Here is a 23,736-nt window from a genome sequence, read left to right as displayed (position 1 = left end):
GAATTACAGGCTTTGGTCTAGAAATGTAAACCCGGCCCCGACTAGGCTATGCTGTGTGGGCACAAAGGACAGGGTGGGCTTATCATGAAAGGTGGGCGCTACTGCCAGCACCAGCTGGTCCCTCGCGTCCTCCCCTCACATTACATTACACCACCCTACGAGCAGCAGCTCCGGTATCGCAGCTCTTCTTTGATTAGCGGTATTCCTCCGCCGGCGCCGCCCATCCCTCGCACAGGGCAGGTCACATGACTGGGCGTGTCCGTGTGTACACAGAGCCATGCCGCTGTGAGCCGCCCCGGCAGTGAGTATCGGGAGGCGGGGCTGTACAAGCTCCTCCCCGGCCCCGGTGTGCTGCGCGGTCTGGTGGCGGCTCCTCAGAACCATGATGTCTGTGTGCTCAGAGCCCGGCTTCTCCAGTGAGGAGCTGCTCAACCTGCGCTTCCCTCTGCACCGCGCCTGCAGGGATGGCGACCTCGGCTGCCTGCAGTCTCTGCTCCAGGGCCCACCAGGGAACACCGCGCAGCAGCTCGGGAAGGAAGACTCGTGCTACGGCTGGACTCCCATACATTGGGCCGCGCACTTCGGGAAGGTGACGTTACGGGGACAGTGTGGGGTAGTGCGGAAACATCACTGAGGAGATGGAGGTGGGAGGAGATAGCGCCATTTTCCTCGGCTCCTTCCTGTCTTGTAGGGAGGCTAGAAGACGAGTGAGGGACCAGAGACAAAGAAAACGGGGAGCGGGCGGGGACATGCTAATGTGCGAGGCGTCTGCGCTGGAGGGGGAGGGGCGGCTATTGCTGGAGAACAAAGGTGGGAGGAGCCAGTGCACAAAGGCGGGAAACACCCCGCACACTCGGACGGGAAGCCCCGTGTTTACATACAGGCGCTAAGGCTATGTGCCCACGATGCAGAAATGCTGCATATTTTTCACACTTCTCCCTGGCAGGGAAAACGCATGCGGATTTTGCATGCGGTTTTCCCGCCAGGTAGAAGCGTTTGTCAAGCTTTTTTGCATACATTTCTGCATGCGGGTTGCCAAGCGCTTTCCAAGCGATTTTTTTTTAAGGCTATGTGCCCACGTTGCATTTATGAAGCAGAAAATTTCTGCTGCATAAATGCAAGTCCTCTCCCGGAAAAACGCATGCGGAATTCCGCACGCGTTTATCGCGCATTTTTCGCGCGTTTATCACGCGTTTTCCACATGCGGAATTGCCTTGCGTTTTTTATGCATTGGACAAAGGCAATTCCGCTTGCGGAAACGCAAAATTAAATGACATGCTGCGGATTTTTGAACGCGGCATAAACGCTGCGGAAAAATCCGCAGCATGTGCATAGAACTTGCGGAATCCCATTGGGGACCATGGGGTGCGGATATACATGCGTTTTTCAAGCGTTTACGCTGCGGAAATTCCGCAGCATATACGCTTGAAAAATGCTACGTGGGCACACAGCCTGAGGCTATGTGCCCACGTTGCATTTATGAAGCAGAAAATTTCTGCTGCATAAATGCAAGTCCTGTCCCGGAAAAACGCATGCGGAATTCTGCACGCGTTTATCGCGCTTTTTTCGCGCGTTTATCACGCGTTTTCCACATGCGGAATTGCCTTGCGTTTTTTATGCATTGGACTAAGGCAATTCCGCTTGCGGAAATGCAAAATTAAATGACATGCTGCGGATTTTTGAACGCGGCATAAACGATGCGGAAAAATCCGCAGCATGTGCATAGAACTTGCGGAATCCCATTGGGGAACATGGGGTGCGGATATACATGCGTTTTTCAAGCGTTTACGCTGCGGAAATTCCGCAGCATATACGCTTGAAAAATGCTACGTGGGCACACAGCCTAAACGCTTGAAAAACGCATGTATATCCGCACCCCATGGTCCCCAATGGGATTCCGCAAGTTCTATGCACATGCTGCGGATTTTTCCGCATCGTTTATGCCGCGTTCAAAAATCCGCAGCATGTCAATTAATTTTGCGCTTCCGCAAGCTGAATTGCCTTTGTCCAATGCATAAAAAACGCAAGGCAATTCCGCATGTGGAAAACGCGTGATAAATGCGCGATAAACGCGTGCGGAATTCCGCATGCGTTTTTCCGGGAGAGCACTTGCATTTATGCAGCAGAAATTTTCTGTTTCATAAATGCAACGTGGGCACATAGCCTAAATGCGGATCCACATGCGGGTTCACATGCGTTTCCGCATGCAGATTGACAAGCGCTTTCCAGGCGATTAGCATCACTTGGAAAGTGCTTGACAACTAGGTCACACTGTATAAGGCTATGTGCCCACGTTGCGGACCTGAAGCATATTTTTTACGCTTCTCCCTGGCGGGAAAATCGCATGCGGATATTACATGCGGTTTTCCCGCCAGGTAGAAGCGTTTGTGAGACGTCTTTGCATGCATTTCCGCATGCGGGTTATCAAGCACTTCTCCAAGCATCACTTGGAAAAGTGCTTGACAACTTGTTCAGAATGGTAAAAAATAAAAAAATAAACTTTATACTCACCTTCTGATGCATTCTCTGCCCCGTCCGGAGGCTTGAGCGGCTCACGCTGTTGTGTGCAGGACCTGCGGTGACGTCATTGTGTCATGTGGTGGGTCACATGACTCAATGATGTGGCAGGTCCTTCAGACAACAGCGCGACGGAGGGAAAACATCAGAAGATAAGTAGAAACTTTATTTTATTCTTTTTTTTTTTACAGGTTCTTTGGTACCCAGGTCTGGATGAGACTCTCCTCTCATCCAGACTTGGGTACCATCCGCACATTGATTCCGCTGCGCTTCCGCAAAATTAATGAACATGCTGCGGATTTTTGACCGCAGCATATACGCTGCGGAAAAATCCGCAGCATGGGCATTGACATTGCGGAATGCCATTGAGGACCATGGGGTGCGGATATACATGCGTTTTTCAAGCGTTTACGCTGCGGAAATTCCGCAGCATATACGCTTGAAAAACGCTACGTGGGCACACAGCCTAAATCCATGCAAACAGCATGGATTTATACAGTGTGAACCGTAAAAATTAAAACAAATAAAGCTATACTCACCCCCGAGGCCCCGGTGTGTGCAGCAGCGCTCGTTCCTGTTTGGTTCCCGGCTGCCGGCATATCGCGAGACAGAGCGGTGAAGGGCCTGCGGTCACATGACTGTGACGTCACCGCAGGTCCTCAAGCGATGCCGTTATTCAGAGAGAAGACGCCGGACAGGTGAATATAAACTTTATTTGTTATTTTATTCTTTTTTTACAGGTACAATGGTACCCAGGTCTGGATGAGAGTCTCCTCTCCTCCAGAACTGGGTACCATCCGCACATAGAGACGCATAGAAGCCGCTTGTAAAAATGTATAGTCGCAGTTTCTGTGCGTCTCGATGCAAGTCAATGGCGGGAGTTCCGCTGCACTTCCGCAAAATTAAATGACATGCTGCGCATTTTTGTACGCAGCATAAACGCTGCGGAAAAATCCGCAGCATGTGCATAGAACATGCGGAATCCCTTTGGGGACCATGGGGTGCGGATTACCTAGCGTTTCACAAGCGTTTCCGCTGCGGAAATTCCGCAGCATAAATGCTTGAAAAACGCTACGTGGGCACACAGCCTTAGCATCACTTGGAAAAGTGCTTGACAACTTGGTCACACTATATAAATCCATGCAAACAGCCTGGATTTATATAGTGTGACCAAGTTAATAGTTTAAAAAAAGAATAAGAATGGTAAAAAATAAAGATTATACTCACCTTCCGATGGCCCCCGGTGTTTTCTCCGCCGTGTCCGGTCTCTTGCACTGCTCGCGGTGGTGTGAAAGGACCTGCCATGACGTCATTGAGTCATGTGTCACATGACTCAATGACATCATGTCAGGTCCTTTCACACCACCGCGAGCAGTGCAAGAGACCGGACACGGCGGAGAAAACACCGGGGGCCATCGGAAGGTGAGTATAATCTTTATTTTTTTTTTTTACAGGTTCTATGGTATCCATGTCTGGAGGAGAGCCTCCTCTTCTCCAGACCTGCGTACCATCCGCACATTGATCCGTGTGATATCTGCTTGTGCACATGTAGTGATGCGGATGTCACGCGGTCCAATGCAAGTCAATGGCGGCGATTACGCTGCGTGTCCGCAAAATTAATGGACATGCTTCGGATTTTTGAGCGCAGCATAAACGCTGCTGAAAAATCCGCAGCATGGGCATTGACATTGCGGCTTGTCATTGGGGACTATGGGGTACGGATTACCAAGCGTTACGCTGCGTAAATTCCGCAGCATAAACGCTTGGAAAATGCCTCGGCACACAGCCGAAGACCAACCTCACTGCTCAACGTGTACATAAAGTGCTGCACAGATTCACACGTCTGCTTACCGACTCCACAGCCCTGAGTGCACCCATGGTGTGGCCACATGGCTGTGTGCTATTCTAGGCACTAGTTTTTCTTGGTTCTGCGCATATTTTCTTTTTCCAAGTGATGCTAAAATCGCTTGGAAAGCGCTTGTCAACCCGCATGCGGAAATGCATGTGAAGTACGCTTCACTTCCGCTTGTCCCTGGCAGGAAAACACATGTACAATCCGTATGCGTCTTTTCTGCCAGGGAGATGCAGATTCGCTCAGGAAAAAATCCGGAGCATTTCTGCATCGTGGGCACATAGCCTTATGTGTTATTACCCCTAAAAAAAAAAGCATTGATGAATCACAGACTGGTGATTCCCACTGGTGTTTTTTTTTTTTTTTTTGCATTCCTGAAAGTGAATTGTTCATTAACCCCTTCACCCCTGGGTGATTTTCATTGTTTGTTCTTGTTTTTTCCTCCCCTTCTTCTAAGAGCCATAACTTTTTTTTCTAATTTTTCCATCCGCATTGCCATATGAGGGCTTGTTTTTTGCAGGACAAGTTGTATTTTGTTGTACTTTGAATGACCTCATTCATTTTATCATATGGTACACTGGAAACCTGGAAAAAATTCCAAGTGTGTTGGAACAGTGGCTCTTGGAGAATGAGAGGATTTTTAATTTACCATATTTGCTATATGGTAAACTGACCTGTCGGTATGATTCAGCGCTTGAAATTTTCGTAATATAGTGCTGTGTGAGGGCTTATTTTTTTGCACCCTGAGCTGACATTTTTATTCATACCATTTTGGGGTAGATGTTTTTATCGCCCATTATTGCAATGTTGAGGCCGTGAAAATAAAACATAATTGTTTTGTTTTTTCTTGTTAAACCCTTTACTGATCAGATTTATTTTATTTCAGTAGATTGGACATTTTACGAACGCAGTGATGCCAAACGTGTATTATTTTTTTAATTTATAATAGGGCAAAAGTAGGTGATTTGAACTTTTGTGGGTTTTTTCTATTTCCTTTTATATTTTGAAAAACATTTATATTTTCTTACTATATTTAATAATTTGCTTAGTAGACTTGAAGCTGCGACCATCTGATTGCTTGTGCTATCCATAGCAGCGCATCAGCACTGCTATGTATAGAGAAAATCACAATCTATGAACACCAGCTAAATGCCGGCTTTCACAGGAGAATCGTCATGACTAGCACGGAGGACTTCAGCAGATCCCCTCTTCCCCCTCAGCTCTGATCTAACACATGTTGCAGGGGAGCACGCCTTGATATGATCGTGCGGTGTCGATGGGCTCGTGGAATGACTCGCCCCTCTGCCGGCACGTGCTAAACGCCAATGTCAATCTGACAGTGGCATATAACCGGTTAATAGCCGTGGGTGGAGCTCAGCTCTACCTGCCCTGCTAAAGGTACATGATGGCTGATTAAATCACCCATTATCTTTGGGGAAAGATAGGGGCTGGGCATGCAAGCCCGCATCAAAGTCAGGGACACCACATGTGACTTACATTGTCGTCATATGTTGTGAAGGGGTTAAAACACCTTGTTTTGTAAATGGAGAACTTTTCTTTGATTTTTATTTGTCTTTTGTATTTCTATTTTGTTCTATTACTGATCACATTTGCCATTTTAGATTTTAACACTATTTGTATTTTAATCTGCTTTTTCTATCTATTGACTTGTGACTTTTCTGATGTCTCTTCATAGTTGGAGTGCCTGGTACAGTTGGTAGCAGCAGGTTGCTCTGTTAATGCCAGCACAACCCGGTTTGCTCAAACCCCATCTCACATTGCTGCATTTGGAGGACATCCACACTGCCTGGTATGGCTAATTCAAGCAGGTGCCCATGTAAATAAGCAGGTAACTAATCCGCAGTGTACTGAATAAAACGATTTTCCTCTAGTGTGGTATGTTTTTGCTTTCTTTTAATATAAATATACTGTACTGTGCAAATGTTTTAGCTATATGTGGGAAATGCAGTAAAGTAAGAAAATCTATCAAAAATAAGTGTTAATAGTTTTATTTTTTATCAATTAACAAAATACAAAATTTAATATTTGGTGTGAGCTCCCTTATCTTCAAAACGGCATCAATTCTTCTAGGCACACTTGCACAGTTTATGAAGTAACTCGACAGGTAGGCTGTCACAAACGTCTTGGAGAAATAATTACAGATTTTCTGTGGATGTAGTTTGTGCAAATCCTTCTGTCTCCATGTAATCCCACATGCTCTGATAAGGTTAGGGCTCTTTTGGGGCCATGACCTCACTTCCAGGACTCCTTGTTCTTTACTCTGAAGATATTTATTAATGACTCTTTGTATGTTTGGGTTCGTTGTTCTGCTACAGAATAAGTTTGAAGCCAATTGGACGCATTCCTCATGGTACTGCATGATGGGTTATAAGTATGTGCCTGGTTTTCTCAGCATTGAGGACATCCTGAATCCTGACCAAATTATCAACTTCCATTATCTGAGATGCTGCCCCAGACTTGCAAGGAAACTCCGCCATACTTCCCTGTTGACTGCAGACACTCATTATTGTACCAGTCTCCAGTCCTTTGGTGAAGAAACTACCTTTTCTTACATCAAAGTATTTTAAGTTTTCATACATCAGTCCAGAGCACCTGCTGACTTTTTTCTGCAACCCAGTTGCTATGCTTTCGCACATAGTTAAGTCGATTGACCTTGTTCCCATGTCGCAGGTATGACTTTTGGCAGCAATTTTTCCATGAAACCACTTTGGGCCAATGTTCTCCAGACAGTAGCTTTATGTAACTGGTTGCTGATAGTTCTGAGCTGATGGCACAGCTGGACGTCTTTGGAATTCAGAAAAGAAGTAAGCATGATGTCTTTCATCTGCTGCACTTAGTAATCTTAGCCAACCACTGCTTCTCTGGTCTTCAAAGTTGTCCATTACTTGGTGTCCTCAATACTAAGAAATTCAGTCAGTTACGTATCCATCATGCAATGCAAAGGTAGGTGTTTGGCTCCAAATGTATTCTGCAGCAGGGCAATGACCCTAAACATACAGCCAGTCTCCCTGTTATGTCCATTCAAAAACTGTAAGTGTACCTAGAAGAATTGATGCTTTGCTCTTTTGAAAGCTAAGGGGGGGTCACAAAATGATTTATATTTGTCTTTTGTTAATTCACTTTCCATTTTGTTGATTGATAGAATTGTTACTTTTTTTTAAGCATTCTTACTTTGCAGCATTTTTTTCAACACCTGTCTAAAACTATTGCACATTGTTGTACAATATATTACAATGTGTAAATGTCCTATGTATCATGATCCTGATGACATAAGTAGGTATGAACGTATAGCTTGTCTGTTATACCACAAGTTTTGTGTAATTGGATAACTATAAACCAAGATTCACTTTAAAAAATTAATAAACTGATTCGTGCTCTGTATGTTTTAAAACTGCCGCCGTGGACCATGCATCTAGGCTAACTTGTACAAGGGGCAAATCCCTGGCCACCTTCTCTCAACCCCACACTCCTTAACCCACAGATCCCACCTTTATGTTCAGTGCTCAGCATAAATGAGTGCAGCACCTTTTGAAAAGTAAAATTTTAATCTCCCTTTACACCAGAACAACTTCCAAAATTTTGACAAAACTGCGTTTCATAGGACTTTTTTATTTTTATTTTAACCCATAACGTGAAAGTAAGGTTTTCAGCATTGCTCCAGCCCTGCGGCGCCATCTTGTGAGCACAGCTTCTTACAGCCGGAAGTCAGAAGCTCCTCTCACAAGCTTTCAATACAAGTCTATGAGAGCCAGAACGAGGTTCTCATAGACTTCTAGTGAAAGGTGACCCGAGTGCGCTCCATGAAACACTGTAGCGCGCCAGGTCACTTTTCACAGGAGACGGACAGGAGCGGCGGGGAAACTGATGAAGGAGTATCGGACAGGAGGCAGGGGACTTACATTTAAAGCACCGCTCCAGCGGTGGAATAAAAAAAACAACCCGCTGGAGTGGTTTTAAGTACATTGAGTTCAACCCATAGCCTTACATGTCGATCCAGAGGATGGCAAAACTCCATGGGGCAGACATTAATAGCTCCAAATTAGGGGAAAAATTCCTTCCAGACTCCATACGGCAATCGGACTAGCTCCCTGGATCAACGCTCCATCACAGAATTTAGTCCCCATAACCTGTAATATCCAGGCCCTTCTTGATTTTTAGTAGTGAATCAACCATTACAGCATCATGTGGCAAAAAGTTACATTGTCTCACTGCTCTTACAGTAAAGAATCCACGTCTGTGATTATGATTAAACCTTCTTTCCTCTAGACTTAGAGGATGTCCCTTGCCCCCATCGCAGGCCTAGATGTTAAAAGATCATTAGAAAGATCTCTGTACTGTCCCTTCATATATTTGTACATTGGAAAAATCGAAGGCTTAGGGGCAATCTTATTACAAACTGAATAACCCCAAGTTAATAATCATCTGAAGATGAACATGGTGAAATTAATTCAGTTGCCAGTCTAGCATCCAGGCTCTAAAAGAGGTCGTTCTTGAAGAATGGAAAAAGACAGATGTTGCAATATGTCATTACTAAAAGACTTGATGCCGTCCTTAAAAATCATGGCAGTCATACAAAATACTAGATGTAGTAGTTTTGATATTGGATGTGTTCATTTTTGCATCTACTGATTTGAGTAAAACCTGAAGATTTTGTAATGAAAGTTATATTAGTTATTAAAGTTACATTTCACAGTGCTCAGCAAAAATGAGTACACCCACTTTGTGTACTGGGAGAGACCAATCATTATAGGACAGTGGTGGGGACCTGCCTCTTGGACTAGTCATCCTAATACCATGGTTGCTAGTGGCCATATAAAGTGTGTTTTTCTGAAACACTGCAGAGTGAAACATACAGGACTTCAATAGCTGAGCTCTGAGCGCCATGAAATGTTCAGTGTATGCATTAAGATTCTTACTGGTCACTGTCCTCCTGCATAAGCATGGCAGAAGCTCTTTTTTGCTGTCTCGCACTAAAGACAGTTATTCTCTTTCTTAGGGTTCGCTCACATGAGCATATAACTCGGACACGAGCTATCCAATGTTTTATCGGATAGCATTTGTACAAATATGCTATGGGGCAGTGCAGATCTTTTTTCGATTCAGCATGAGAAGAAAATCTCAGCATCCTGAGTGTGGCTCCACAAATTTGATCACGCGAACCCATACCAAGTACATGGATGCGTGGAAAACATCAGACTGCACTCGCATGTCATCCAAGTGCTGTCAGATTTACGCAGACACAAACAATGGAGAAATTAAGTTCTCCTCAGCACCTGTGATGGTGTTCTCATGGAAGAGAATCGAATCACAATAAACTGACAAACTTCCCTGCAAGCGCGGGGAAAGGGCAGAGGGAGCTGGCACTTGCATAGCAGAGAGAAGTACGCCTGTGCAGGAGCGCGATGAAGAACACTGTCTTTTTAAGGTGAATCTGTTACCTAATTTTACAATGCATATTGCATACTTATTGAATAGCTCTTGCTAGAGATGAGCAAATAAGAGTGGAATTGAATTATTATACTCTAATTTTACCAAAATTCGTATTTGACAAAAAACATGAATGCTGTCACGCAGGCTCCTCTGGCCACCATTTTTCTGAACTGTAAAATTCCTTTAAAAGGTTAAAAAAATAAACAAAAAAAAAACATTCTTGTACTTGTTTCTGTACCGCACTGTCACCCATCTGGTCCTTGTCACATCTCGCACTGAAATTCCTGGGCCTCTCACACTGAGCTGGGACTTCCGGCTTTGAAGTTCTAGAGTGTGTTGTGCATTTGTGTGCAAGGTCACTACATACTTTGGGACTTTTCACTTCTTTGCGCAGACTGCTCAGTGGTTAGCACTGCTGCCTTGAAGTGCTGGGGTCCTGGGTTCAAATCCTACCAAGGACAGTGTTTAACTTGAGCCTCCAGAGTACCAGGTATGTTAACTTTGCATTTGTTAACTTTTATTGTATAACTTTTATTTACCATATATAGCTTTTCTCACTTCTTCCTTTCTTTTTGTCTTCTTTCTTTTAGGACTATGTGGGTGAGACCCCTGTCCATAAAGCTGCAAGGGCTGGCAGTATGGACTGCCTTAAGGCTCTTGTATCAAATGGCGCACAAATCGAGTATGTGTCTCTTTTGTTTCTATTTCTTAAGTTGACTATTTTATGAACAATCAAGTACTACACATACATTCTCTATCAATAACAAATGAGTAGTCTCATTTGTGGGGTCGCAGTTTGGACCTTTATGACCTATTGGTTCCACACATTACTGAAAACATAGTGCATGTTATTTTATATTATCGCACACATGACATTTATAAACAAATTCCATAATTATCTTAGATAAATTATTGTCCTGTTTTGTACATTGTTTAACCATTTTTGTCTTGAAGGTTTATAGATTTCCTTCTAAAGTTCTTCCACCAACTGAAGTATTTTCTCATGCAAACCCCAACAATGACCGGTACATATTTCCAGTCATGAGGCTAAGCAGGTTTTTTTTTCTCCTCTTTTCATCCTTATGCTGCAAATTGTTTAAATATCAACATTTCTTTGTGTCTTTGTTTTGTGAATATAAGATTGCTAGATGAACTACTGGTGCCATGTAGTAGCACCCTTTCCATCTTAATTGATTGAAAAGTGTCTTGTTTATAAGCAAGAGTAAAAAGTAAATCCTCAAATGTTCTATTTGGTGTATATACAGTGGGGAAAATAAGTGTTTGATACACTGCCGATTTTGCAAGTTTTCTCGCCTACAAATAATAGCGAGTTCTGTAATTTTTACTGTAAGTACACTTGAACTGTGAGACTGAATCTAAAAAGAAAAGAAAAAAACAAGCAGAAAATCACATTGTATGATTTTTATATAATTTAAATTGCATTTTATTGCATGAAATACATATTTGATCACCTAACAACCAGCAAGAATTCTGGCTCTCACAGAGCTTAGTTTTTCTTTAAGAAGTCCTCCTACTCGACACTCATTACCTGTATTAATTTCACCTGTTTGATCTCATTACCTGTAGAAGAGACACCTGTCCACACAATCACACTCCAACCGCTCCACCATGGCCAAGACCAAACAGCTATTTAAGGACACTAGGGACAAAATTGTAGACCTACACAAGGCTGGGATTGGCTACAGGACAATAGGCAAGCAACTTGGTGAGAAGGCAACAACTATTGACACAAATATTAGAAAATGGAAGAAACACGAGGACTGCAAATCTTCCTCGTTCTGGAGTTCCAAGCAAGATCTCACCCCGTGGGGTAAGGATGATTCTGAGAGGTCAGGAATTGTCTCAGAAATACACGGGAGGACCTGGTCAATGACCTGAAGAGAGCTGGGACCAGTCTCAAACATTACTGTTAGTAACACACTACGCCGTGATGGATTAAAAGCCTGCAAGGCACGCAAGATCCCCCTGCTAACAGCAGCACATGTCTAGGCCCCTTTGAAGTTTGCCAATGAACCATCTGAATGATCCAGAGGAGGCATGGGAGAATGTCATATGGTCAGATGAGACCAAAATAGAACTTTTTGGTATCAACTCCACTCCCCGTGTTTTGGAGGAAGGATGAGTACAACCCCAAGAACACAGTCTCTCAACCGTGAAGCATGGTGGGGGGGAACATCATACTTTGGGGTGCTTTTCTGTAAAGGGGACAAGAAGACTGCACCATATTGAAGAGAGGATGGATAGGGTCATGTATCGTGAGATACTGGCAAACAGCTTCCTTCCCTCAGTAAGAGCATTGAAGATGGGTCATGGCTTGGTCTTCCAGCATGACAATGACCTTAAACACACAGCCTGCGCAACTAAAGAGTGGCTCTGTAAGAAGCATTTCAAGGTCCTGTAGTGGCCTAGCCAGTCTCCAGACCTGAACCCAATAGAAAATCTTTGGAAGGAGCTGAAGCTCAATGTTGCCCAGTGACAGCCCAAAAACCTGAAGTATCTGGAGAAGATCTCTATGGAGGAGTGGGCCAAAATCTCTGCTGCAGTGTGTGCAAACTTGGTCAAGAACTACAGGAAACATCTGACCTCTGTAATTGCAAGCAAATATTAAGTTCTGTTGTATCAAATACTTATTTCATGCAATAAAATGCAAATTAGTTATGTAAAAATCATACAATATGATTCTGTATTTATTTTTTTTTTTTTAAGAGTCTCTCTCACAGTTGAAGTGTACCTTCAAATCGGCAGTGTATCAAATACTTATTTTCCCCACTGTATGCCTAAATTTTCAGAAGATATCAAATATTTAGAATATTATTCCATCAATTTTGGGGATGCACCACATTTATCACTATGGATCACACTGTATGATACTTTGCCTATATTTTGCTTGAAGTTAGATACTTGATATTCCTTACACCTGCTCAAGACTTGCTTACTTTTCCCCCAAGAAATTGATGCCGAGTCTGAAAGGGTTATTCTCAAGTTGTCACTTGAGTAGCTTGCAGCTCTGCAGTCTCCTTACTTCCTGGTCTCTGGTGGGGCAGGCACTTCTACTTGAGTGACAGTTCTGGTGAGTAGCAGAACTGTAGTATTTTAAATCTCAGTATAAGTTTTGCTGTAACACATTCAGCTGTCTTTTGTTCTACATTATAACTGTATTTACATGTAGCTACAGCAGGGCATTTGAACAAGCACACGGCTTAACCATAATTATGAGAACTGCTCTGAAAGGTTCTGATGGTGGGGACTGGTGACTTTGCAAGGTTTATAACAAGGGCTGAGAAGGAGGGAGGTTAACACCTGTCTACTATATAACAATTAATGGTCTGGGGAGAGCTCACTCGTATGTTAGGAGTTAACCCCTTTACTGGAGTGTAACCACTTGGTCAGTCTGAAAAAGCTCTAGTGGCTGAGTTTCATGGAAACCAGCTGTCCAGTATGTAAGATAAAAGCTCTCATTACAGGAAAATGACAGTAGATAGACAAAGCAAGTCAATTGCAAATTTGCTGTAATAAAATGGGACCCTTTAACATATGTGCCATATTACTCAAATCTGTCTTGTTGTAAACACGTTACACCAGTCGGTGCATAGGGAAGTGCAAAAAAAAAAGCTTCCAATGTTATAAAAGTATGCCAAAGTTCTTAAATTGAACCAGAATTCTGGTGTATAACAAACGAGAGACTGTTTACTGTAAGACGGTTTCACAAACATATAGAAAATTCAGTGGGTTTATAAATTCTGTTTGCTACTTTTATCTCCCGTTTACTCTAAAGAAACACTCCTGTTAGGTTTATTGGCTAAACACGTGTGAATATTGTCAGTTTGTTAATACTCGCCAATTGCTATCTCTTGTGTCCAGCACCACTCTGGTTCTCTTCTGTGTCATGAGACAGCTATTCTGACCCTGAATCACACTATGCTATATGTGAGCTGGAAGTCTATTACAATGCAAGTCTATGGAGCCTCATTCTGACACACCATAGGCTTACATTGTAAATACCACATTCAGCTCGAATAGTGAGTGTGATCTGGCAAGTCAGTATAGCAGTCACATGACTCAGAAGAGGACCAGAACAGTGCTAGAATTGGGGGGGGGGAGGGGGAGACTGCCATCAAGATGCACTACACTAACATTCACATAGGTTTAGCAAATTAAAAACTGGGAGCGTTTCTTTAATTACTTTTGTATAGCTCAGTCTCCCTTTTACAAGCTGTTAGAAAACGTATCCATTAAAGTTACTACATCTACTAACCTACATAAATTTGGAGCCACATGGCGTTTAGATAAATGTGTCCATTGTTATACACTCTAAAGAACTATATGCTTCTGGATGGACACTCGTGCTCTGACACCGTCCCCACCGCCAGTCACCTGTATAGGCTCTCCTGATCACTATAGAGCAGCTGTTACAGAAAGCTTCTCTGCTTATCAGTGAAAGAGCAGAGCCTTCGCAGTAGCTTATCCGTATAGCTGGGAAGACTCCTGCAGAGAAAGTATAGTACTAGGCTGTTAGCTGCCAGAGACTGCCTATCCCCAGCAGCACAGATTAAAAACACCAGCGGAAGCAAATAAAAATCAGTGTTTTTTATGCCAGAAACATTGGTGAGTGGTATAAATTTGGCCATTAACAACCTTTCATGACATTTAACGGGAAAATGATACATGGGGTAACGCTATTCAAGCTGTACCTTTAAGTGTACCTTCAGTATTTTTTTTCACTGTAGTTGTGTGATCTAGACCTCTTATATGGGTTGTCCACGCTGTTTACTACTTTAGCGATATGTGAGCAGCGCTGATTGTTACTTTGTCACATTCCTGTCGAGCAGACGTCCACGTGTGTTTCTGCTGATGCAATGTCATCAGCTCTACTCTCCTCCCGATGTGGAAATGATTTAGACAATCTTTTAAGGAAAACTCGCCATGCAATAGAATAAATAACACGTGTGACAAATGGTCTCCAAAGTGTAGCTGATTAGATGGTTCTTCCTGGTTCTGTGGTGCATCACATGTGACCTCTCAGCCAACCAGCTGTGAATCCATTTGTGGGGCTGCTTGTTGGATGCTGTAGGTCATTAGTTTTTTGTTTTTTTTAATTTAAACTAATTCATTCAAATATTTGATTATCTTCTAGAAATTTAGGTTTCCAATTAAATGTATGTATGTAGACAAAACCATATAGAAGCACATCTCTGCTAGTCCAGAAAAAAAACCTTGGACCATATTGAGCATAGGTTTAGTATGAAATGTGATCTGTAAATAGACGGCATATTCTACACCAGTCTTGCATTTAGTTCAGTAGTTAGTACATGTAGTGCCCACTATGTAATGGCAACCCTGCTCATGTTTGCTGCTGAAGTGCCTGAGAGAAACTACAGTGACTTGAAAAAGTATTCATTCCCCGTGAACTTCTCCACATTTTATTGGGATTGTATGTGTAAAGGAAGTTTTACAAAAAAAAACAAAACAACAACATACATTTAAGTCCAGAAATATTTGAAAGGGACACAAATTTTGGCATTTTAGCTGTTTATCTTGAATGAATAAGTTTTGGTACAAATATATAATTAATATTGGCTTAAAGTGCAGACTCTCCGCTTTAATTTGAGGGTATTGACATCCTAATTGTTGTAAAGGTTTAGGAATTACAGCTCTAATATTTAGCCGCCTCTTTTTAAAGGGACCAAAAATAATCGTTAAATTATCTCAAGCTCTTTAGTGGACTGTATGGGCTACTCCCTCATTACTCCTTCATCAGTTAAGCAGGTAAAAGGTCTGGAGCTTATTCCAGGTGTGGCATTTGGAAGCTGTTGCTGTGAACCCTCAACATGCGGTCAACGCTCCTTTCAATGGAAGGGAAACAGACCATCATTAGGCTAAAAAAAGAAATCCATCAGAGAGATAGCAGAATGTTAAGAATGCCCAAATCGACAGTTTGGTACATTCTGCAAAAAAAAAACAAAAAAAAAAACGCTCACTGGAGAGCTAGAGCTAGGGAACTGAAAAAGGCCTGGACCTCCACAGAAGACAACAGTTGTGGATGATTGCAGAATTCTTTCCATGGTGAAATCCCTTCAAAACATCCACCCAAGTGAAGAACACTGTGACGGAGGCGTTACAGTATCTGAGTCTACCATAAAGAGAAGACTTCATGAGTGCAAATACAGAGGGTTCAGCGCAAGGTGCAAGCCATTAATCAGCCATAAAAATAGACCAGATTAGACTTTGCCAAAAAACATCTAAAGAAGCCAGTCTGCTTCTGGAAAAGCATTCTTTGGACAGATGAAACGAAGATCAACCTGTACCAGAATGACGGGAAGAAGAAAATGTAGAGAAGGTTTGGAATGGCTCATGAGCCAAAGCTCACCACATCCTCTATAAAATATTGTGGAGGCAGTGTGATGGCATGGGCATGCATTTCTTCCAATGGCACTGGGTCACTAGTGTTTATTTATGTGACCGAAGCAGCCGGATGAATTCTGAAGTGTACAGGGCTATACTTTCTGCTCAGATTGAACCAAATGCAACACGGTTGATTAGACAGCGCTTCACAGTACAGATCGACAATAACCCAAAACACAGTGATAGCAACCCATGAGTTTTTTAAAGGCAAAGAAGTGGGATATTCTGCAATACCTGAGTCATTCACTAGATCTCAACCCCATCGAGCATGCATTTCACATGCTTAAGACAAAACTTAAGGCAGAAAGTCCCACAAACAATAATAATAATCAATTTTTATTTAGCGCCAACATATTCCATAGCGCTTTACATACAATATCATCGCTGTCCCCATTGGGGCTCACAATCTAAATCCCCTATCAGTATGTCTTTGGAGTGTGGGAGGAACCCGGCGGAAACCCATGCAAACATGGGTGGAACATACAGAGTCATTAACCCCTTTACAGCCTGTGCCGTATTAGTACGCACAGGCTGTAATTCCCCGGTTCAGTGAGGGATTCGTCGCTGAGCCCGCACTAAAAAGGCACATCTGAGCTGATTATTACAGCTGACATGTGCCTGCAACAGCCGCGGGTGGAATCTCGATCCACCCGCGGCTGTTAACATGTCAAATGCCGCTGTCAATCTGACAGCGGCATTTAACAGCGCCGCGCCGGAAGCGCGTCACTTACCCCACCCATCGGTGACCCTATCACGTGATCGCGGGTCACCGATGGGTGGGCATGACAACCCTGGGTCTGCAGCAGACTCCAGTGGTTGTCATGAGCTGGTCGCTATGAGTGCCACCTAGTGGTCGGCGCTCATAGCACAGGACCATTTCTGCTACATACAGGTGATCTGTTGATCATCTGTATGTAACAGAGGCGATCAGACAAGTGCTGCTTCTAGTCTATAGAAGCAAGCAAAAAGTGAGAAAAAAAAATTATTTAAAAATATTAAAAAAAATTTAAAAAATATAAAGGTTTAAATCACCCCCCCCCCCCTTTCGCCCCATTCAAAATAAAAAAACAAACAAACCCACATACACATTTGGTATCGCCCCGTTCAGAATCGCCCGATCTATCAATATAAAAAAAGAATTAATCCGATCGGTAAACGGCGTAACGAGAAAAAAATTCTAAACGCCAGAATTACGTTTTTTGGTCGCTGCAACATTGCAATAAAATGCAATAACGGGCGATCAAAACATCGGATCTACCCCAAAATGGTATTAATAAAAACTTCTGCTTGGTGCGCAAAAGATAAGCCCTCACCCGGCCCCAGATCCCGAAAATTGGAGACGCTGTGGGTCTTGGAAAATGGCGCCTTTTTTTTTTTTTTTTTTTTAAACCAAACTTTGGAATTTTTTTTCACCACTTAAATAATAAAAAACATATACATCTGTGGTATCTACGAACTCGTAATGACCTGGAGAATAATAATGGCAGGTCAGTTTTAGCATTCAGTGAACGTGGTAAAAAAAAACAAACCTGTGGTATTGCACTTTTTTTGCAATTTCACCGCACTTGGAATTTTTTCACCGTTTTCCCGTACACAATATGGTAAAACTAGTAATGGCGTTGAAAAGTAGAACTCTCACCCGCAAAAAATAAGCCCTCACATGGCCATATTGACCAAAAAATAAAAACTCTATGGCTCTGGCAACAAGTGGAGCAAAAAACGAAAATGCAAAAAACGGAAAATCCCAGGGTTGCGAAGGGGTTAAGCAACAACTGAAGTCAGCTGCAGTAAATGCCTGGTAAAGCATCAAAGTAGTAAACCCAGCGTTTGGTGACGTTCATGGTGATCAGCTGAGTTGCCGTGTAGAGGCTCGTAACTATCTCCCTCTCCCCCAGAACCTCAATGACGTGAAAGAGTGGGATGCCATTCCTCAGCAGACAGTAACTCGACTTGTGAACAACATGAGACGTTGTTGTCAAGCTGTAATTGATGCTCAAGGCCACATAAGTTGTTTAGACTTTTTTTTTTTTGGTGGTATACCCACCACTATTGTTGGCTTTTGTTTAAATAAATTGAGATGAGGAAATAACGATTGCATGCTTCTACTTAAATTCCCTACCTTCATGATAAAATATCACTTTTTACTCCTTCCATGAATTTCATCCGCAAGCCAAATGTGTGTGTGTGTGTGTGTGTCAATGTGTTAATTGTCAATGTTATGCTTGTGTTAGTAAATATTTTGCATATAAATCAAAATAAATGTTATTTTATGGCCACCTACTTTTGGACCACCCTGTGTGTGTGTGTGTGTGTGTGTGTGTGTGTGTGTGTATATATATATATATATATATATATATATATATATATATATATATATATATATATATATATATATATATATATATATATATATATATATATATATATATATATATATATATATATAATTATATTTTATTTTAGGGTTATGGCTTGTTCACGATCATTGTTAGGAGAGGGCCAGGTGATGCAAATTTTCCAACTTTATAAAAGCCCAGTCTCCTCTAAACTTGTACCAAAAAATAGCAGCCATGGGTTTTTTTAAGCAGCTACTTGGCACTCTAAAAATGGTTGAGGCCCACAAAGCAGGAGAAGGCTATAAGAAGATAGCAAAGCGTTTTCAAGTTGCCCTTTCCTCAGTTCGAACAGTGGAGGTCAAATAAGGTCTGGAAGACCAAGCAAAATTTCAGTGAGAACGGCTCGTAGGATTGCTAGAGAAGCAAATCAGAACCCCTTCTTGACTGCAAAAGACATTCAGAAATATTTAGCAGACTTTGGAGTTGTGGTACATTGTTCTATTGTTCAGAGACACCTGCACAAATATAGGCTTCATGGAAGAGTCATCAGAAGAAAACCTCTCCTGCGTTCTCACCATAAAATTCAGCTTCAGAAGTTTGCAAAAGAACCTCTAAACAAGCCTGATGCATTTTGGAAACAAGTTCTGTGGACCGATGAGGTTAAAATAGAAATCTTTGGCGACATTAATCAATGTATGTGTGGAGAAAAAAGGGCACAGAAGTTCTGGATTAGAACATCTTGCCAACCATTAAGCATGGGGGTGGTTCAGTTATGCTTTGGAATTGTGTTGCAGTCAATGGCATGGGGAACATTTTACGAGTACAGGGAACAATGGATTCAATGAAACGTCAACAAATTCTTGATGCAAGTCTAACACCATCTGAAATAAAGGTGAAGTTGAAAAAGCGGATTGGTTCTACAAATGGATAATGATCCTAAACACATGTCAAAATCTACAATAGACTACCTCAAAAGGTGCAAGCTGAAGGTTTTACAATGGCCCTCAGTCCCTTGATCTGAACATCATTGAAAATCAGTGGTTAGACCTCAAAATAGCAGTGTATAAAAGACCACCCAGGAATCTCACAGAATTGGTTAGAATTTTACAAACCGTCAAGCAAGTTAAAGATGACCTGCTTCCTTTTGTATTAGTCAATTTTTTTTTATTAGAAATATATAAAATATTCTCAAGCTCTTATCTCAAAAGACCCATGGTCACTCTGGAGGAGCTGCAGAGATTCACGGCTCAGGTGGGAGAATCTGTCAACAGGAAAACTATTAGTCGTATACTCCACAAATCTGGCCTTTATGGAAGAGTGGCAAGAAGAAAGCCATTTTTGAAAGCAAGCCATAAGAAGTCACTTGTTCAATTTGCAAAAAGCCATGTAGGGTACACAGCTAGCATGTGGAAGCAGTTGCTCTGGTCAGATGAGGCCAAAGTAGAACTTGGTTTATAGCATTTAGCCCAAAAATCTGTGGCGGAAAGCTAATGGCATACATCACCCTGAAAACACCATCTCCACCGTAAAACGTGGTGGTACCAGCAACATGTTGTGGGAATGTTTGTGTTTTTTTTCTTTTTCAGCAGGAACAGGGTAGCTGGTCAGAGTTGATGAGGAACATAGATGGAGCTAAATACAAGGCAATCCTGGAGGAAAACCTGTTAGAGGCTGTAAAAGACTTGACTGGGGCGTAGGATCACCTTTCAGCAGGACAATGACCCTAAACATACTGCCAGGTCTACAATGAAATGGAATTGTTTAGCTGAAAACACATTCATGTGTTTGGCCCAGTCAAAGTCTAGACATAAATCCCATTGAGAATATGTGGTAAGACTTGAAAGTTACTGTTCAGACACTTATACCCCAGAACAATTGCAGCAGTAATTGCAGTGAAAGATGGTCCTACAAAGTATTGACTTGGGGGCTGAACACAAATGCATGTCACAATTTTCAGATTTTAATGTTTAAAATGTGTAGAAATCCATATGTAATTTCCTTTTACACTTTACAAATGCTTGTACTTTGTTTTGGCATACCTCATAAAATCCCAATAAAAATACATTTGCTTGGGGTACAATGTGAGAAAATGTGGAAAAGTTCACAGGGTATGAATACTTTTTCAAGGCACTGTACTTGACAGAAGACTGGTATGATGTATTGACACTCCACTAATCACACAGCTCTTAGAATGTAGCTAGTCTGTCATTACTTTCAGGATAGTTACTCTGTTACCAGGATAGTTACTTTGGGTGTACATGTACCCAGACTATTCAACCCCAGTGCAAGACAAGTGCAGAATCCCTGAAAATAATTGATTTCCAAAAGCAAGGGTCTAATTTTATGTAAATTTGTTGTGTGAACAAAACTGTACAATCGTGTATGACCTGCATCTTGGTAATGCTTACCCTGGTTTACTGTTACTGGCACTTTGCATTGACAATCTTTTGCAAGATTTTTCTGCCTTTACTTCTTCAACCTATCTCCCATCCCTACCCCCATGTTTACACTGTCTTATCTGAATTCATTTTTAACAGAAGCCAGATGAGACTATGTATTTATAAATATTATTTTTTTCACCCCCAAGTTCACAAAATCTTGCCCATTCTGTATCACCTTTGCAGTAAAGATTAAATCCATTTTCCTACTTATTTGCGTCAATGTTTTCCACTTGAAGTAGGCATGGGTTTACTTAGAAAAGTTTTTACTTCGTAGGTGAAGATTAAGTGCCTTTGTCTGTTCATTTTAAAGAGTTTTACATTAGTTTTAGACCATCTTAAGAAAAACTTAATTGTCCCAAATGTTACCAGCGTGTGTACTGAATTGACTGCAAGATTTAAGTTACTGCATCGCTGTATACTGTAGCAACGTGACAGTGGAGAAAACTTTTAATTACTAGTGGCCCCATTTTTTTTTTTTTTTTTTTAAGCGTTGATTCTTAAAATCAACGCCAGGAGGAAACTTTGGATCACCGTTTCCCTGACTAGTATTCAGTGAAATTTCTCAATTTCAAACACTTTCTACGTTAAATGTACTTGTTCATTTTAGATATCACATTTTATATAAAATGCACTAACTTTTTGGATGAAGCTGTTAATCTGTTTTTTACTCATACACTTTTACTGGTTTTTCGATGTTTACTGGATGATCCATTAAGTTCCCTGTAATCTTTCAGGCTTTAAGTACATTATACTTAGAGGCTGTCCACTAATGCCCCCATCGATTTTAAATTGTGGAAAATAGTCTTTTTGTAAATACCCTGTGTGGTCTTTATTGGCTGTGAGCGTCGCTATCACTGGCCGCTCACAGGCACCACGTGACCCGTTTGCCGCCGGGTCCGACATCCGCTGATGTCACGTCAAGTTCTGGCTGCAGCTGGGGGTGTCCCAGGGACAAGCTCCCCCCTGATTGATGGGCTTTGAGTGGGGTTTCACTGCGCGTCACAGCCCAGCATCCACCACACGCTTTCACAACAAAGGCAGAGAGGGAAAGCGCACGGTGGATGCTGGGCTGTGATGCACTGTGAAACCCCGCCCAAAGCCCATCAATCAGGGGGGAGCGCGTCACTGGGTCACGCCCGGCTGCAGCTGGAACTTGACGTGACATCAGCGGATGTCGGAGCCGACTGCAGCTGGGTCACGTGGTGCCTGTGAGCGGCCAGGGATAGCGACGCTCACAGCCAATGAAGACCACACAGGGTATTTACAAAGACGGCTTTCCACAATTTAAATCGATGGGGGCATGGATAATAGTAGTGGACAACCTCTTTAAATGTTTTCAGTTAAGGTTTGTAATTTCCTGATAAGGGAAAATGAAATCCTGATTCCATTTTTTTTTTTTTTTTTTTTTTTTTTTTCAATTCTGTATTAATGGTTTAAATTATCCCCCATGCATTTTATATGTAACTTCCTGAATCTTACCATTGTGCTTTTTTTTAACTCTCCCTTGAATGCCTCAAATTGCTTTTTTGGTATTTTTTTTTTACCCCATTCTCCCCCCACCTCTATCATTCTCATGTTCTTGGGTATGTCCTATGAATAACTCCTGTACGATGTTTAGACAACAAACTGCAAACAGCAAATTGCTTCTTAGAAATCAATTGGCATTATTTTGCAGCATTTTGGTGAAAATCAAACTTGCTTTGTCAACCTGCATCACCATATCGGTCACTCTTTACAATTCATTTATTTAAGCAGCAGTTGTGCCTAAATTGTTGTTTTAATAACGCATTTAACTATATTCCCTTTTTTATAAATGAATTTATCAGCATAGGTAGCAAACCTTTTATCTTAGTTGAAGAGCCCAAATGGCAAGTTGTAGTAAATATAATTTTTAAGATGTTCCATGGTTTACAAACCTTTTATGATAACTTGGGCTCTAATCACTTTTTTTGGGGTTTATGTCAATGTCTTTTAAATGTTGGATATAGATATGTGATCACTTAACTGATCAGTTTCCTGTTTATTTTTCTGTAATTTGCCATTTCCCTATTTTAAATTAGACGTTTTTGAAAAAACAAAAAAAACTGTGAAAACTACACATGTCAATGTTTTACAGCTACGTAATTCGAATTGACTTGATTTTTTCAAGTAATCCTAGAAAGGGGAGCATCCCAAATAGAAACTGCTGAAACTGCCACAGGTGCTTCTCCGAAAACCTTACAGTTGTGGCAATGAGTGTTCAGTATCGCTTCCTTTCTGCACACAAGGCATACTGTTGAGGTATTTGTTGCGGTGATTGGTTTTAATGCTAATTTAGGAATTCAGTTATAGCAATTTTAGACTTGCATGCATATATTACCCTAATAATCAGAGTAAGCCTTACCTATTAACTAACAATAGCTATGTGGAGGTTAGATATTTTACTATTGTAAAGGGCATAAGATGTGAGGGTTCACTTAAATTGTCTGCTGGCATTTACATAAAAATGGTGCTAAAATATCCATGTTTCTATTTTATAAAATGTTCAAATATATAAGAAGGTAACGTTGTCGGTCTCAAGTGTTTCTGGATTCTTTATCCAGGGTACAATGTCCTTGTGAAACTATCATTTACTGGGGTTATTTCTCTAAGAATAGTGAATATTAACACAATGCTGTAATCCTACTGGCCTCATCTTCAAATTGTCTTTCTCATAGCTTGTATTTGTTTAGTCCAC

General features: G+C 41.7%; 1 protein-coding gene across 1 annotated transcript in view; it reads left to right on the top strand.

Annotated features, from left to right (window-relative positions):
* The first annotated feature begins 276 nt into the window (after window positions 1-276).
* The window catches only part of ANKRD10 (ankyrin repeat domain 10), a 54,772-nt gene continuing 31,312 nt past the window's right edge, over window positions 277-23,736 (top strand). The window contains exons 1-3 of the mRNA XM_073664376.1: window positions 277-589; window positions 6,066-6,218; window positions 10,411-10,502. Coding sequence (XP_073520477.1) covers window positions 383-589; window positions 6,066-6,218; window positions 10,411-10,502 — 452 coding nt within the window. The 5' untranslated portion in view covers window positions 277-382. The remainder of the gene's footprint in view (window positions 590-6,065; window positions 6,219-10,410; window positions 10,503-23,736) is intronic.

Source organism: Phyllobates terribilis, unplaced genomic scaffold (assembly GCF_046119375.1).
Source record: "Phyllobates terribilis strain yellow unplaced genomic scaffold, ASM4611937v1 Scaffold_2__4_contigs__length_985480577, whole genome shotgun sequence".
In the NCBI taxonomy this organism is placed as follows: Eukaryota; Metazoa; Chordata; class Amphibia; order Anura; family Dendrobatidae; genus Phyllobates; species Phyllobates terribilis.
This window is presented reverse-complemented; position numbering and strand designations above follow the sequence as displayed.